The sequence below is a fragment of the Meles meles genome, chromosome 20 (assembly GCF_922984935.1).
Source record: "Meles meles chromosome 20, mMelMel3.1 paternal haplotype, whole genome shotgun sequence".
In the NCBI taxonomy this organism is placed as follows: domain Eukaryota; kingdom Metazoa; phylum Chordata; class Mammalia; order Carnivora; family Mustelidae; genus Meles; species Meles meles.
Window position 1 is genome coordinate 5,728,429 of NC_060085.1, and position 15,376 is coordinate 5,743,804.

The 15,376-nt window shown below is 61.0% G+C and overlaps 3 protein-coding genes across 8 annotated transcripts; 1 reads left to right on the forward strand and 2 right to left on the reverse strand.

Annotated features, from left to right (window-relative positions):
• Positions 1–7,762, reverse strand: STXBP2 (syntaxin binding protein 2). 3 transcript variants are annotated; one of them, XM_045992060.1, is made up of 19 exons: positions 7,697–7,762; positions 6,451–6,500; positions 6,107–6,188; positions 5,714–5,790; positions 5,468–5,546; positions 5,283–5,386; positions 4,793–4,941; positions 4,513–4,597; positions 4,298–4,428; positions 4,101–4,208; positions 3,763–3,820; positions 3,555–3,620; positions 3,394–3,474; positions 2,899–3,037; positions 2,289–2,398; positions 1,316–1,411; positions 689–774; positions 415–572; positions 1–136 (listed from the first exon to the last, which is right to left on the reverse strand). In XM_045992060.1, the coding sequence occupies exons 1-19, from the start codon at positions 7,731–7,733 to the stop codon at positions 51–53; spliced, it is 1,782 nt and encodes a 593-aa protein (XP_045848016.1). In that variant the 5' UTR covers positions 7,734–7,762; the 3' UTR covers positions 1–50. The 3 variants fall into 3 exon arrangements, with proteins under 3 accessions (XP_045848016.1, XP_045848017.1, XP_045848018.1); XM_045992061.1 differs by having other exon boundaries at positions 7,693–7,727; XM_045992062.1 differs by lacking the exons at positions 1–136; positions 415–572; positions 689–774; positions 1,316–1,411 and adding an exon at positions 1,457–1,770.
• A 4,075-nt stretch (positions 7,763–11,837) lies between these two features.
• On the forward strand, positions 11,838–13,848 carry PCP2 (Purkinje cell protein 2). Of its 2 annotated transcripts, none has more exons than XM_045991407.1 (4): positions 11,838–11,943; positions 12,491–12,605; positions 12,892–13,016; positions 13,661–13,848. In XM_045991407.1, the coding sequence occupies exons 1-4, from the start codon at positions 11,890–11,892 to the stop codon at positions 13,778–13,780; spliced, it is 414 nt and encodes a 137-aa protein (XP_045847363.1). In that variant the 5' UTR covers positions 11,838–11,889; the 3' UTR covers positions 13,781–13,848. The 2 variants fall into 2 exon arrangements, with proteins under 2 accessions (XP_045847363.1, XP_045847364.1); XM_045991408.1 differs by lacking the exon at positions 11,838–11,943 and adding an exon at positions 12,349–12,401.
• On the reverse strand, positions 13,845–15,368 carry LOC123932793 (protein PET100 homolog, mitochondrial). 3 transcript variants are annotated; one of them, XM_045991410.1, is made up of 5 exons: positions 15,282–15,350; positions 14,935–15,010; positions 14,499–14,585; positions 14,300–14,332; positions 13,845–13,975 (listed from the first exon to the last, which is right to left on the reverse strand). In XM_045991410.1, the coding sequence occupies exons 2-5, from the start codon at positions 14,956–14,958 to the stop codon at positions 13,892–13,894; spliced, it is 228 nt and encodes a 75-aa protein (XP_045847366.1). In that variant the 5' UTR covers positions 14,959–15,010; positions 15,282–15,350; the 3' UTR covers positions 13,845–13,891. The 3 variants fall into 3 exon arrangements, with proteins under 3 accessions (XP_045847366.1, XP_045847367.1, XP_045847365.1); XM_045991411.1 differs by lacking the exon at positions 15,282–15,350 and adding an exon at positions 15,150–15,239; XM_045991409.1 differs by lacking the exon at positions 14,935–15,010 and having other exon boundaries at positions 15,282–15,368.
• Positions 15,369–15,376: the final 8 nt, after the last annotated feature.

Here is a 15,376-nt window from a genome sequence, read left to right on the forward strand (position 1 = left end):
GGGAGAAGAGAAGGGAGGAGTTTATTTCTCTGGGAAGGGAGGGGAGCGGGTCAGGGCAAGGCAATGTCCTCCAGCTTCTGGTCCAGCGTCTTGAGGTCATCCAGGAAGCGTGTAGGGGTGAGGATGTGCGAGGAACCTGGGCAGCGAGGGAGGTTGGGGAGGTGGATCTAAGAAGTCTAGACTCCCTAGAAACATAGGAGTCCAGCCCCCAGGGGACCCCTTCCCTGGGAACCCAAGCCCCAGTCCCTCAGAAAGTCAGAAGTTTCCAGCTACTCACCTGGGGCTCCCCGACACAGGCCCTGCACAGGCTCCAAGGTTTGGGGACCCAACAGGGAGTCCCCTGTCAGCCCGACCCTCTAAAGCACGTAGGAGCCCAGCCCCGGCACCCAGGGGACCCCCATCCTGGCTTCTCACCAATGAGCACCTCCCACTTGCCGTCGGTGGCCCTGGTCACCTCGTAGGCGGCCCTCATCTCTGACATTGCCACGCCGCCCAGGACGTAGATGATGAGCCGGGGCCCGGCCCGCGTCTCCACACCGGCCTTGTTCTTATGCCAGTGGCCGAAGCGGGCACTGTGCAGGCGGAGGCGGGCACAGGTCAGTCCGGGCAGGAGACCCCCGCCCTGTCACAGCCCTCATCTCCCATGGGCCTGGGTGTGGGGCAGGAGGCGGCCCCCGGGGGCCCTCACCTCACAGCAGCCTGGGAGCTGGACGTGGGGGCGGGGTCGGACACGAAGGGCCACAGCTTTCGGTCCAGCCGGTCCTCCACGGCATCCTGGGAGCCAGAGAGGGAGGCTCAGGACAGCAGCTTCAGGTAATGGGCATCCGGGCTCCACGGGGGTGGGCGGGGCAGGGCTGCTGGGCCCCCAGGTGGGCAGAGGTGCCAGGGGCCAGAGGAACAGCGGGTCCCTGGCCTGGTCCTTTTGCCTGTTGCTGCTTTGGGCTCCCAGGACCGGGTAGGGGCTGGTGGTGGGGAGGGTGAAGCAGGAACAAAGGGATTTCTCGGGGGGGGGGGGGGGGGAGGGGAGCAGGGGGAAGAGAACTGAGGAGGACAAAGAGGCCAGTGCTTGGATAGGAAATGAGGCTCCCCCTTGAGGTGCCGCCCCTGCTTTCCTAATTCTCGGGTGTGGGCTTGGGGACCCCCCCCCCACAGCAGAGCAGATCGGATGCCAGGGCGATGCCCATAATGAGGGATTTTCCCTTAAGCCCTGAGGCTTAGCACCGTGACATGAAGAGGACTGAGCCACCGCCTAGATCAGGGCAGGACTTGCCATGCAGGGGGGAGGCAGGGGGAGGTCAGGCCCCACCAGCGGTACCTCCATCACATCCTTGATGACTGGGGTCCAGCGGGACAGCTGATAGGTGGGCTCCAAGCGCTCCCTCCGCTCTAGCCGGCTTGAGGTCCCGGAGCCCTACAGGCGGGTGCAGGGATGGGGGCGGGGGAGGATGGGGGAGAAGGAGGTGGGTCATGGGGAGGACTGGGGACTCATCTGGCTTGGGGAGGGGCTGCAGAAAAAGATGGAGAAATGGAACAGAGAAGCAGAGAGAGAGGGAAGAAGCTGAGAGAAGGAGAGAGAGGGCTGGGGAGGGGGAGAGGGAGAAAGAGGGAAAGAGAGAGGGAGAGGAAGAGAACAGGGAGTGAGAAGGAAAAAGAGATTCAGAGCCCGTGAGACCAAAACCTGTGGCAAAGAGAGACAACAGACAGGTGGAAACAGAGGAGCAGCATGGAGAAACAGCGGAATGGGGAGGTGGGAGGCAGGGTGACGGGGGGCTGGGAGAGAGATAAGGGACAGGTGAGGGGACAGGAGAGCCACCCCAGCAGTGGAGGCAGGGTCAGGGGAGGTGGGACACACAGGGCCAGAGAGAGACAGGAGCGGCTAAGCAGACAGCTGAGTACAAGAAGCTGCTGTGTGGGTGAGTTTGGGGGTGTGTGTGTGCGGGGTGGAGGGGGTTCCTCTGAGTCCTCCAGGAGCCCATGGTCGACTGTGTGCTGGAGACCCTGCTCTCTATCCCCTGGGACACCGGCCACACCCCCCACACTGTACCATCAGCAGGACCACAGCTCTGGCTACACCTCACCCGTTTATCACGCAACCCATGATTGGGGACAGCTGCGGTGCCCGCTGGTCCCCAGACCTGACCCTGCACAGACCTCCTGGTCCTCCCAGCGCCCCACCATGCTTTGAATGCCCCAGCCTCCCAGGCCCCAGGCTGATTCCCAGGCACCGCCCCCCATGCCCACATTTGCCTTCCGCCCAGTCTGACCCTAACGGCTTGTTGCCAGCATACCCCGGGGTTGGTGACCGTGCCCCCCAGCTGCTCCAGGTTCCGGATAAGGCTGCTGTGTGCCTGCACGTTGGCGTGCTGGATCAGCTTGGCCAGGTTCTCCTCACTCACACCTGGAGGAGGAGGACGGGTGGGCTTCTAGGGATGGGACCCTCATGATGGGGGCTGGCTCAGAGAGGGCAGGGAGACAAAAGGTGGCCATGGGGTTCCTGGGTGAAGGGGTTTGAGGGTGGCGAGAGGAGGTCCCAAGACTGTGATGGGGGGGTTCCTCAGGACCAAGGGAGCCACTGGGGCAGGTGCAGGGAGGATGCTAGAATTCCGGATGGGGATCCCACCAGGGAGAGATGGGGGTCCGAAATTAGTTGACAGGGCCAAGTTTGGAGGAGTCAGGTTTGGGGGTCGCTATGTCAGCGGAGCCCTCATGTCAGTGAGAGTTCCCAGATCAGTGGCGGGGGTTCCCAGGTTTGAGGTGGGTGTATCCGTCGGGTCTGGTGTGCCTGTTAAATGGGGGCATCCCAAGGTCGGGAAAACTGTGGGGTTGAGAGACTCCCAGGACCACTGCAGACCCCTGTGAATGGAGGTCTCCGGAGGTCTTCCCACGCCCCCAACCCACCGTTCCGGAGAAGGATGTACAGCAGCAGGACCCGAATCTTGTCATAGGCCGGCACCGCCGTATCCAGCAGCACTGGCACGATCAGCTTCATGGCATCCTTGATCTTTTCACCTTCTGCGTCTGAGCCCATGGCCAAGTCCTGCAGGGCAGGGGTCGCTGGGCTTCCAGAGCTAGGCCACCCCCAGGGTCCTTGGCAGGACCTTGGGAACAGGCTTCTACTACCGGTCTCTGAAGGTTTTATCAACAGGCCCCGCCCCTGTCAAGGCCCCCACCTCTCCACAGGCCCCACCCCTTATCCGGGTCCTACCCCTTCTATGGACCCGCCCACCCCACAGACCTCCTCTCTCCCAGGGCGGAGCCCCATCACAGACCCCGTGGGTTCTCCGAAGGCCCCGCCCCCTCACCGGCCACACCCCTCCAGGGCTCCTCCCCTGCAGACCCGCCCCCTCGACAGGCCGGTCTGAGGCCCCACCCCCGTCCCAGGCCCGCCCCCACCTGCTCCACACCGCACAGCTTCTCCACGGAACCCTTAAAGTGCTTCATGCAGTCGTCGGCTAAATGCAGGTGCGTGGAATACTGCGGGGTGGGAGGAGGAAGTTGGGGGGTGACGGAAACTGAGTCCCAGTCCCCCACCCAGGTTCCTCGCCCAGGCTCACCTTGTTCAGCTCCTTCTGGTACTGCGGCATCTTTTTCAGGATGTGGGACAGGTCTTTGATGTTGGCCTGGGGACAGGGAGGCCGTGAGGCCCGGCCCTGCGCACCCCGGATCCCACTCCGGGCTCGGCCATGGGACTGGGGCCCCGCCCCCGCTCGATGGCGGCAGGGGCCTCCCCGCTTGCCCATCCAGCCGGGGACCCGCCCCTACCTTGTCCGTGGTCAGCCTCTTGCTCTCACAGAACGTCTTCAGAAGCTCCGTGACCCTCCTGGTGGTGAAGAGTGAGCAGGAGTGGGCTGGGGACTGGCGCTAAGGCTGTAGTTGGACGGCAGTGTGTGCGGGGGATGTGGGGTGTCACACAGCAGGGACGTGGGAGCCAGGGGACACATGCGTCCCTGTACTAGGCCATGGGCAAGACCATACCGAGGAGTCAGCTGAGGGGCGTGGCTTGCACTGGGGCGCTCACCCAGGGCCAAAGACCACGCACGTGACCCACAGTGGGGGTTGGGGGAGGGGACGCGACCGGGGACACGGAGTGGCCCACGCACTTGGACACGTCGGCGATGTGCATGTGCCGCAGCTCCACCCACAGGTCATCGTCCTCGTCCAGCAGCACAGCCTTCTCGCGGGCCTCGCTCAGCCCCGTGGTCTCGTACCTGCGGGACACGGAGGGTCAGGGCAAGCAGCAGAGGAGGGATGCGGGAGCTGATGCGGCCCGGGGTTAGTGTGCCTGGGCTCTGCGTACTTGTATGTGTCCTGTTCGATGTTCAGCAGGTCATAGGCCATCGCCTGGAAGGTGAGCTCATGCAGCAGTGGGGACACGGGGTCCGTCCCCCGGTCCATGATGAGTAGCTGTGAGCGGGTTTTTTCAGGGCCCTGGGGGTGGGCAGGGATGAGGACCCTGACCCTGTCCTTCCTGGGTCACGGCTTCACCCCCTCCTCCCTGGCAGGCCCCCTTACCTCACCCAGACTGGGATTGTCTGCCTTGAAGGCATTCAGCTTGGCCAGGACTGCGTGGGCCAGCTGCGCCGTGACCTCTGGGCCCCTGGGGGTGGGGTGGGCAGACACGGGGGGCCTCAGGCTTGGGGCAGAAGCGGGCCAGGCCCACGCGGGAGGTCAAGGAAGGGGTTAGGGATGGGAGTCGGGCCCCGGGGGAAGACCAGGACTGGGGTCAAAAGTGAGGTTCAAGGCTGCGGGCAGGATGGGGTCAGGGCGGGGGCGACCCTGGGGGGGTCCCCACTTGCGGTAGCGGATGGCCGGGTACTCCTGCAGTGTGGCGCACAGTGTGGCGATCTGCCGGGCCAGTGCCTCGATCTGCCGCGCCCGCGCCCCCACCCGGAAGGGGCAGTAGAGGTTGTAGGTGCTGTGGGGGGCATCCAGGGAGAACACCTGGGGGGGGCATAAGTGTCGGGGCCACTGCTCTGGGGGTACCCCTGGCCTGCACACGGCCTCCAGCACCTGCAGCTCCCCGGGGCTTCCCCTGGGCTCTGGAACCTGCCTGGCCTGCCTAGGAGGCAGGCCTGGCTGCTTGCAACTGATGCCCGCAGGAGGTGGAGAAACAGCCAGGGCCCCTCCCCCTCGACGGGAAGAACTCAGGCCCCTCTGTGCTGGCTGCTTTCCTTTCTGACCCCAAGGCCCCTTTCTTTACTGGATTCAGTGTCTTTCCAAGGGAACCCAGGCTGTTTGGTCATGGGCTCCCGCCCCCCACCCTGGAGCAGCCTCGGCCGTACCTGGGCCTCGTAGGGGAGGAAGGCCAGGTGGATCTCTTTCAGTGTCTTCACCACCTTGGCTAGACGGGAGCGGCCCAGCTCACTGAAAAGGGGCTCAGGGCAGGCTGGGGTGGCAAGAGAGGGCATCAGGCTAGAGTGGCCCCACGCCCCTGCCCTGCCCCATGCCCCCTGCCTGTTTCACTCACTGTCAGTGAAGAAGATGTGTGCTGCTTTGTAGGTGAAGGTCGGAGTCCCCCGGAAGTCGGCGATCAGGGCCTGCACTGACTGTGGGGGGGGGGGGGGGCAGACCATTGTCCAAGCCTGGTCCTGCCCCTCCAGAACCCTGCCCCAGCCTCTCAGCCACGGCCTGTCCCGCCCTCCCCACAACACGTGCAGACATGCACAGAGGCATGCGTACACACACACACACACACACTCATTCACACCGGCACCTTCTCCGTGGGGCTCAGCAAATAAATGGCCTCCAAACTGGGGATGGGTTCTCGCCGTTTGTTGATGTCTTCAACAACTAGCAGGAGTGGAGAAAGGGCTGTATGTAGGCAGCACTGGGACCGGGGCTCACGGAGAGTCTCAGACTCGGAGAGTCGGACACTTGGGCAAGAGGGCTGGATGCCAGGGCAGGGGGAGTGGACGCTCTCGGCGCCTAAGGGGGGGTACCCACCCGTGGGGCACATGGCTACGGGTTACATGGCAGGGTTCAGCACGTTCAAGGTCACAGCCAAGCCCCTCTAGGGGTCCCCCATAGAAAGTGACACATTCTGGGCATTAGGGGACCCCATGCTCAGGTCCCATCTGGGCAGCACGGGATGGGGGTGTCCACTCACTTGTAATGCCCTCAGCCAGGATGTCTGACATCTTGCAGCAGGAGGACAAGATACGCATGCTCGGATGGTCCATGATGAGTACCTGTCCGGTGCATGGACAGACCGACTGATGGACTGAGGAGTGGGCAGGAGAGGTTCCAGCTGCCCCCGAGGTAGGGCTGGGGTGGCGGGCAGGACTGACAGCTTCCAGAGCTGCTGGATGGGAGGACCCGACCGCAGCCTGCCCCACACCCACACACCCACCCCAACCCCCTGGACCAGCAGCCTCCCCAGGGACTGCTTATGGGTCCCACAGTCATGGCCCCCCACATGGGTCTGGACAAGGCATTCTGCCAACCCCATACCTTCCACTCCCCATCCTTTTTGACACTCCGAATGACTCCGCTCAGAATTTCTGCGGGAAAGGTAGAGCGGGCTCAGGATATTGGATTTGCTGGCCCCAGCATGGCCCCAAGCCTTCTGAGTCTCGGGGCTGGGCCTCCGTCTTCAGTCCTGTTTACTTCTCTCATCAGTCTGGGGAGGTCACCGCTAGGGTCACCCCCAATTTACAGACAGGGAAACAGGTTCAGAGAGGACAGGTGACCAGCCTCAGTACCCTCAGACCTAAGTGGCTAAGTCTCTGGGGTTTACGTAGTCACTCAAAAACAAACATGCGTTAGATGAACGAGTAGCTGAAAAGTTACAGTTCATGTACAGGTCTGCCTCCCTCCCGAGCCCAGCTCTCAGCCTCGCCATCGCAACCTCGAGTTCTCCTGGTGGGGGTCTCGAAGCCAGACCCTCCCCACACACAGCCTCCGTCAGTTTCCTTGCAGGACCCCTGACTCCCGGCTCTGAAGCAGGCCTGGCTTCTCCGCATTAACCTCCGTGTAGGAGGCTCCGCTTCGGGCTGGGCGGCTAGGGGTTTGAGCCACAGTCTGCCCTGCCTTGCGGAGGGAGAAGCAGAAGGGACAGGGCGGCCCCGCCCGCCCAGAGTGTCCTGTCCACTCTTATCAGGACCGCCAGGGCGGAAGGAGCAGGAAGGAGGTGCTGCGACCGGAACTACTTGAGATGGGGGAAGGGGCGACCTCCACCCCTCTCCCAAGAGCCCCGACCCACGGCGGAGACGCCCGAGTCCTCACGCTCCGTGAGGTTCGTGGGGACCCGGCAAGAAGGAAGGTGTCCCCCACCCCCCGGGCCTGGACATTGGCCTGACCACAACCCCCGAGCTCTCACACCACCTGGGGTAGTTGACCAGCGCACCCAGCCCGGGCCCCAGTCCAAGAGTCCAGCCCCCCGGACTCTGCCAGGCTCGAAGACCCGGCAGTCGGGCGTCCAGCTGCGCCCTCTCCTCGCCGGCAGCCTAGGGGGTCCAGGACGGCAAGCCCGGGCGCCTGCCTACGCCACCCCTCGCCCTAGACTGGGTCCCGGGAGTCCAGTCTCCCAACTTTGTTTAGCTCCGGCATGGGAGAGCCGGGACGTCCAGCAGGACCGAGTCCCCGCCCGCCCTCGAGGATCAGGTGCCCAACGCCCAGCCCGGCCGCCAAATCCCCGCCGCCGGCGTCCCAGGGTTCGTGCACCCCCCGACCTCCGCCCCCCAGGAGACGCACTCACTTTCCCCCACCACCGCCTTCAGCCCCGAGGGCGCCATCTTCCCCCAGGGCCGCCGCCACCGCTTCCGGGTCTGTCCCAAGGTAGGGGCGTGGCCCCGCGCGTCAGCCACCTGGACCCCGCCCCGCGGAGCTGGCCCCTCCCCCACCGGTCCTCGGAGAGGAAGATCTGTCCCCCGCAGAGTGGGCGGGCGGATGTGTCCTCGCCCACGAGTGCGGAGTCGCTGGAGGGGCCCCCCGACGACACACGCAGACGTGAGCTCAGACACATCTTCCCTGCTTGCGTGCAGCCAGCAAGCGGGATCGCCGGGAAACAACGCTTTAATCTCCCCCAGACGCGGCTACCACCCTGCCAGAAGTTTCTCCGCGGCTGACGGGTGCTGTGTGCCCATCCGGGGCCGCCGCCGGGCCGTGACCCACTTACCTTCTGTTCCCAGAGCGTAGCCGCGGGCTGGACAACATGTGATCAACTCACGAGAAAGCCTGCAGGAAGGGTTGAAGTTAAACCAGCACCCACTGTGTGCCAAGGACCTGTGCCGGAGTCTCACTCCATCCCCGGACAAGCCCTGACGGGGAGTGCGGTATAGACAATGAAACCACGGCTCAGCGGAACCCTTGTCTAAGGCCACACGATGAATAGGCCTGCTGGGATCTGAACCCGGACCCTGTCCGAGGGGGCCCGCTTGTCATGCCTTGCCTTCAGGGCATGGTAATCACATCTCTCTGCTGATGAACCCGTGGGTTCAGCGGCATGCTCAACCCCTTGCACACTTACACACACACCCAATTCACATTTGACTCGAAAGCTCATGGCCTGCTCCTGCTGTGCCCCAGCAAATGGCTGCCACCTTGCCACACAGAGGGCACAGTCCAGCAGCACCCATCCAAAAGAGGTCCTGTATCTCGGGTGTGATGCACGGGTGTGAATGCAGAGTCCAGAACTTGTTCCTTCATTTGGCCATGTTTATTACGAACTGGTCTGGATGGGGCACCTGCATGACTTGGTCAGTTAAGCAGCCTGCCTTTGGCTCAGGTTATAATCCCAGGGTCCTGGGTTGGAGCTCATGTCAGGCTCTCTGCTTGGCAGGGAGTCTGCGTCTCCCTCTGCCCTTCCCACTGCTCATGCTCTTTTGCTCTCAAATAAATAAATCTTAAAGAAAAAAAAAAGGTAATGAGTCTGGTGCTTGGCCCTTTGCCCCTTACATGGGACAGGCAATTCGCTAATTCAATTAGTGAATAAAACTAAATCTGCCACGTGGCACTTAAGGTGAAGCGGAAGAGGGAGAGAAATGGTCAGTTCTGCTCTAACGGAAACAGTGATGTGAGAGCACATGCCGGGGGGGGGGGGGGGGGGGCGGCGGTTTATCGTGTGTGGTACCAGAGGGGGACACTCACAGGGTGACGTGTAGATTTAACCTGAACAACGTCAAGGAGCCATACAGCGATGCAGGCAGAGAGAAGGGGGTGTGGCTGGGGGAGCAGGGGGGAGTGAGGTGAGCTTGGAGGCCAGACCTCTGTGGGACAAGGGAGGACTGACCCAGCCCAATTTGCCTGGGATTGAGAAGTTTCCAGGACACAGGACTTCCAGAGCTAAAACTGAGAAAGTCTTGGGCAAACCAGGATCGCTGGCCACTCTAGGTAGGATTTGGGGTTTTCTTCCATGTTTTCCTCCCTCCCTCCATTCCTTTCTTGTTTTTCTTCTTTTTTTTGTTTTTAAAGATTTTACTTATTTATTTGACAGAGAGAGAGAGAGGTCACAATGAGGCAGAGGGTCAGCAGAGAAGGTGGGGAAGCAGGCTCCCCACCGAGCAGACAGCCTGAAGCAGGGCTCGATCCCAGAACCCCAGGATCATGACCTGAGCTGAAGGCAGAGGCTTTAACCCACTGAGACACCCAGGCACCCCCCAAAAAGATTTTATTTGACAGAGATCACAAGTAGTCAGAGAGAGAGAGAGAGAGGGAGGGAGGAAAGCAGGCTCCCTGCTGAGCAGAGAGCCTGATGCGGGGCTCAATCTCAGGATCCTGAGACCATGACCTGAGCCAAAGGCAGAGGCTTAACCCACTGAGCCACCCAGGTGCCCGTTGTTTTTTCTTTCTTTCATAGCTTTGTTGAGATATAATTCACATACTACACAGTCACTCTGAGAGTGTACAATTCAATGCCTTTTAGCATATTCAGAGTTGTGCCTCCATCCCCAATTTTAGAACGTTCCATTACTCCGTGGCGTTTTCTCCTGAGGGCAACGGGAGCCCAGGGAGAGTTCTGAGCAGGGAAAGGAGGGCATCCCTGCGGCCCCTAGAGGGGAAGGGTGGATTGCAGGGGCAGAGGGAGGAGCTGGGAGGCCATGACGCCCGCTCCAGCTTCTCCGTCTCGCCCCTCTACCACCCCCACTGGACTCTGTGAGGGTGACCAGGTCTTCTGCTGTTAATGGCTGAACGGTATTCTGTCCACCCTCCCCCAAGACAGGTTGAAGGCCTAAGCTCTGGTACCTGAGATTGTGACTTTATTTGGAAAAAGAGTCATAGCACGAACCTCTAACACAACGCAACTGGTATCCATGTCTTGTGACGGCCATGTGGAGACAGGGACACAGAGGAATGTCACATGACAGAGCCAGAGGCTGAAATACTGCAGCGACCAGCCAAGGAGCGCCGAGGGCTGCCTGCAACCCTGAGCCAGGGAGAGGAAAGGAAGGACCCTCCCCTACCGGTCTCAGGAGCATGGTACCACCAACGCCCCAGCTTCTGGCTCCGGCCTCCAGAACTGTGTGACAATTGTCTGTTGCTCTAAGCCCCCCAGTTTGGGACTTTGTTAAGGCAGCAGGAAACGAGTACATCTGCGGAAGAGCAGGGCATCCCATTAGCATCGAGGACTCGGGGCTGCCGACAGCGTGCAGGTGGCGCCCTGGATGGGGAACGGTTGCCTGTGGAAGAGGACCGAGCTTCGCGCTTAGGCAGGTGTGGTCGCATTGTGGCCCATTTACTCCAAGGAGAGGTTTTAACTGCTTTCTAGAAAGGTATCTTGCGTAGGGGATGGGGTGCCCGTGGGATCCTCCCAGTGGCACCCTCTCCCAGGCCACTGAAAGGAGGTCATAGCTGCTTGGGGGAGGGGGCAGGGACTCTCCTCCTTGCCTGCCATCCCCAGGTACTGAGATGACAGGTCTCAGGAGAAAGCTCAACCTGGCATTGGTGGCAGGACAGGAAATCCCAGACCTTCTTAGGACACCTGGGTGGCTCAGCTGGTTGTGTCTGCCTTTGGCTCAGGTCATGATCCCAGGGTCCTGGGATCGAGCTCCGCATTGGCCTCCCTGCTCAGCCGGAAGTCTGCTTCTCCCTCAGTCCCTCCTCTTCCTGCCCCCAGCTTATGTTCTCTAAAATAAATAAAACCTTTAAAAAGGTGGCGGGGGCGCTTGGGTGGCTCAGTGGGTTAAGCCTCTGCCTTTGGCTCAGGTCATGATCTCAGTGTCCTGGGATCGAGCCCCACATCAGGCTCTCTGCTCAGTGGAGAGCCTGCTTCCCTCTCTCTCTGCCTACTTGTGATCTCTCTGTCAAATAAATAAATAAAATCTTAAAAAAAAAAAAAGGTGGGGGAGGAATCGCAGACCTTCTGGTATTAGGGCCAGTGGTGGGCAACCAGACCCAGGGACTGGGAGGGGTGGCTGGGAGACCGAGACGGAGCTACTCAGCCTGGTGGTGCCTCAGTGGTCCTCAAGTCCACCTCCTTCCCCTACCACCTGCTGCTGGCAACTGCCCTACCAGCAGGGTGAGCCCATCTCACTCTGCTCCCCACTGGAGGGCTACAGACCCTGCCTGAGCTGCCCTGGTGGCCTGACCTCTCCCAGCGGTGCCAGCCAGCCCGAGCCCCACCATGGGGGGACACTGCTCTGGCCTGCTGCTGAGCCCCACTGAGAGTTCTTGGGGCCCAGTGAGTCCTGCTGCTGGGCAAGGTCCCAAACCCAGGTCACCCTGTCTCCTGCCCCCACAGCAGCACTGTGTCCTGCTGCAAAAAACAATTATCTGGATCATCCTTATGGGGCTTAAGCTTGGGTGGGAGCAGATGCGGCATGAGCTGGGGATTTGGGGCTGGGTATCCACTCCCCTCCTCCACATCCCAGTCTTTTAAAAAGCCTTCTCTGGCACAGGGCCGGGACAGAGGCCAGCAGAGAAGTGGACGGGACCCAGGGAAGGGGAGTGGGGATGATGATGGACCAGGAAGAGAAGGTGGACGGGACCTCGGCTCCTTGCGTCAAGGTAAGCAGATCCCACCCCACACATCTCTAACTCAAGGGCCTGTGAATGACAAGACTAATTGGTTTGTAGGGCACCTAATTAGCAAGCAAGTCTCCTGGGACCCCTGACCCAGTTGCTGCCCAAGGAAGTGCTGGTGGGCATGGGGGTCCAAGGGCCTAGCCCAGCCCCAGGGCAGAGGTCAGGGCTCTTAGTGTTAACCCCTGGGAGGTGGGGGATGCTGGGATTCAGGGGCAGCCCTTGGTATGTTTCCCTGGGTCACATCCCAGCCCCCAGGCCACCCTGCAGTCAGGCCCCAATTTAGGACGTCAGGATGCTGGCACCGGCAGCCTCTCCCCGGAGGTAGCACCACGTGGAGTGGCCCTGCTGGCGGGACCCCTGGGGCAGGGGCCGGGATTGGGAAGGAGGCTCAGGTCTCATTCTGAGCGGCTCTGCAGAGCAGCACATCGGCAGGGACCATGGTGAGCGCCGAGGAGGGGAGGGGAGAGGAGGGGAGGGGAGGGGCTCCCCAGCTGAGAAGCCAGCTAGACTGAGTGTGTCTGTCCCCCAGGCTGGCTCTTCAGACCAGGAGGGCTTCTTCAACCTGCTGAGCCACGTGCAGGGCGACCGGATGGAGGAGCAGCGGTGCTCCCTGCAGGCAGGGCCGGGTCCGACTTCTGAGAGCCGTGAGCACGGGCACCGGGGCAGGGGGTGGGCTGGGACTGGTGTGATGGTTGGGGGCATGAACAGGGAAGGGCATAGGGATCCAGGGAGAGTGGCCATCTGGGGGGCCTGTGGGCAAGAGTCTGAGAAAGCAAGCTGCAAATGGGAACACTGGGCAAGGGATGGGAGGGAGAGGCCAGTGCGCTTCCTAGAGAATGAGTGGGGGGCGGAGGAGCGGGTTGGGGGCTCCGGCTGCGTCCCCTGGAGTCAGCATATACGTTCATCCCCGCATGCCTCTGCTTAACGCAGAGAGTGGCCCTGCACCCGAGATGGACAGTCTCATGGACATGCTGGCCAGTACCCAGGGCCGCCGTATGGATGACCAGCGTGTGACAGTCAGCAGCCTGCCTGGCTTCCAGCCCATAGGCCCCAAGGTAGGTGACGTGCTGCCGGGGCTGAGCAGAGACTTGCTAGGCTGAGCGCTCTGACCCTGCCTCCCACCCCCAGCCAGGAGCAAATGGGGCCTTCCTCACCCTCATGTCTAGCCACGATTTGCCCCCTAGGGATTTAAGTGCCTAGGTATAAGTGCCCCCTGGGTGTAAGTGCCTGGACAATTGGATACCCAACTTCGGGTGGGAGGACAAAGGCCCACACAGGGCTGAGAGGGGCCCAAGGTCAGGCCGGGAGCATGTGAATGTCAGAACCGTGGCTGGAACTCATGACCCCTGCCTGTCTCAGGGTTTCAGGGAAGACAGAATGAGCAGACCCCTTCCTGGGAAGACACCTCCGAGGAAGAGGGCCCCTGAGTTTATACACGAGACCCACACCTCCATACAGTAGTGTGTGTCTGACGCACATACACACGTGTACCCCGGGTTCTGGTCAAGACCCCAAATACCACCCTAAAGGTGGTAACTCAGGAGGTAACTAAAGGAGTAACTCATGCACGTAGGAGCCGGGGGATGGCAGGGGCGAATGGCAGGAGCTGGTACACAGGCACCGTCTCCCGATGTCTGGGTCACCTTCGGCTGGCACTGCCCATGAGCCCTCCCTCTGGCTGACCCCTCTTCATCCACAGGACGGAGTGCAGAAACGAGCCGGGACGCTCAGCCCCCAACCCCTCCTCACCCCTCAAGACCCAACTGCTCTCAGCTTCCGTCGGAACAGCAGCCCCCAACCCCAGACACAAGCCCCATGAGGGCCTGAGCCATCCTGGGCCCTGCTTGGCCCCTGAAAACAGACAATAAAACACTTCCACAAGAAACAAGAAACCGTGTATGTGTATTTTCTTGGGTGGACAGACTAGGATTCAGGAGTTCTGCTGGGCAGCACGAAGGAGCTTCTCCTCCCGCTGCTTCCGTATCCTCTCTTTGAATTCTTCTAGCTCCCGGCGCTGGGGGGTGGAGGGGGGGTGGAATGGGAAAGGAGGAGGACACACACCTCAGGGGCCTGGACTCCCTTCCCTTCACCCCCTTCCTCCCCCAGGCCACAGCCTCAGAGTTCAGCGTCTACGCTGGAAGCCCTGCACCAATTACAGCGAGGGTCCAAGTGGGATTAGCTTCACCTTTCAGGAAAAGGGCAAGAAAGAAACTATACACCCCTCTGCTCTCAGTTCTCTTTCCTCAGGACTGAGAGCAAAATTTTCATTCAAATCCATCACGACCACAGGGATCCAGGCACCTCTGTCCCTTTAGGGGAAGAAGAGTATGTTACTTACCTGGTCTTCCCTCTCAGGTGGCCACAGCTCCCTCTGCGGGGACAAAATAACAGCTGAAAGCATGAGCCAGGAGCCTCCGGAGCCCCCCACCCAGGGCAGGGTTGGCTGGTGGGAAGCAGACACTGGTCCCCAGCAGGTTGGTGCCACATTCTCTCCCCCAGCCCTGGAACGAGCCCATGAATACTCTCCCTGTGCCCACCTTACGCTGTATGACATAGTCTTCAAACCACTCGGCCTGATTGGCAATCCAGAACATAGCCACAGGGAAGGTGAGGTAGAGTGTCATCTAGAAGGACAGGGGGTAAATGAACAGAGCCAGGCATTTAGCTCTTCCACAACACGCATAGGTTGCTCAGAGCCTGGAGGGCCATCCTCCCACGGAGACCGGAGTGCCTCTCAGGGTCCCCAAGAACCGCAGAACTCCCACCAAGGGCACAGAAGCCTCACACCTTAAAGTCTAGACCCCTAATAATAATAATTCAAGAGATCTCAAAGCCTCCTCCACGTCTGGGGAAACGCCCCCTCAAAGACACACACATACGTACGTACACACGCGCGTGCGGAAAGACCCCTGACTCAGAGTACAAAACCCCGTACTAAAATCGAAGGCATCTTCGTGAGACCTCATTACCCACCCGTTCGTCAGATCCCTGGAGCATCTTCAGACCCTGGAAGCCTCATTACTTGGAATCGATTCCCAAACACAGGGGTCTATCAGAAACACACAACCACCCGGAGCCCATGAGCTTCCCCAGGGTCTGGAGCCTTCCTTCTTGGAGCCCCTTGCCCACATCACTCCTCTCGGACGCCCCGCCGCCCACCAGCCCTCCCCCTCCGCTGCGCTTCCAACCTTAAAGATCCCTCTCAAAACTCAGAACTCTCTCCCCACGTTGCCCTCTTTCCTGGAGTCCCCTCCCTTCCAAAGCCTCCTCCTCAGTGGCCGGAGGAGTCCAACAGTCCACCGGCTGCAAAGCTCACTGACCCGAAACACCTCCAGCTTCACCCCCATCTCGCTTCTCCTAGGCTACAAAGCCGCTTCCGCCCAAAGTCAACCCTCCAGCAAAACTGCAGCTCATT

Bases quoted from the DNA above. Each gene is read 5' to 3' on its own strand.
- LOC123932793 (XM_045991409.1), bottom strand. From the start codon at position 15,308: ATGGGGGTGAAGCTGGAGGTGTTTCGG. The intron at 14,586-15,281 runs GTCAGTGAGCTT...CTGTCCTTCTAG, and splicing joins TGAAGCTGGAGGTGTTTCGG to ATGACACTCTACCTCACCTT. The intron at 13,976-14,299 runs GTAAGTAACATA...TCCACCCCCCAG, and splicing joins CACCTGAGAGGGAAGACCAG to CGCCGGGAGCTAGAAGAATT.
- PCP2 (XM_045991407.1), top strand. From the start codon at position 11,890: ATGATGATGGACCAGGAAGAGAAGGTGGACGGGACCTCGGCTCCTTGC. The intron at 12,606-12,891 runs GTGAGCACGGGC...TGCTTAACGCAG, and splicing joins GGGTCCGACTTCTGAGAGCC to AGAGTGGCCCTGCACCCGAG. The intron at 13,017-13,660 runs GTAGGTGACGTG...CTTCATCCACAG, and splicing joins TCCAGCCCATAGGCCCCAAG to GACGGAGTGCAGAAACGAGC.
- STXBP2 (XM_045992060.1), bottom strand. From the start codon at position 7,733: ATGGCGCCCTCGGGGCTGAAGGCGGTGGTGGGGGAAA. The intron at 3,475-3,554 runs GTGAGCCTGGGC...CCCACCCCGCAG, and splicing joins ACCAGAAGGAGCTGAACAAG to TATTCCACGCACCTGCATTT. The intron at 775-1,315 runs GTACCGCTGGTG...TCTGGCTCCCAG, and splicing joins TCATCAAGGATGTGATGGAG to GATGCCGTGGAGGACCGGCT.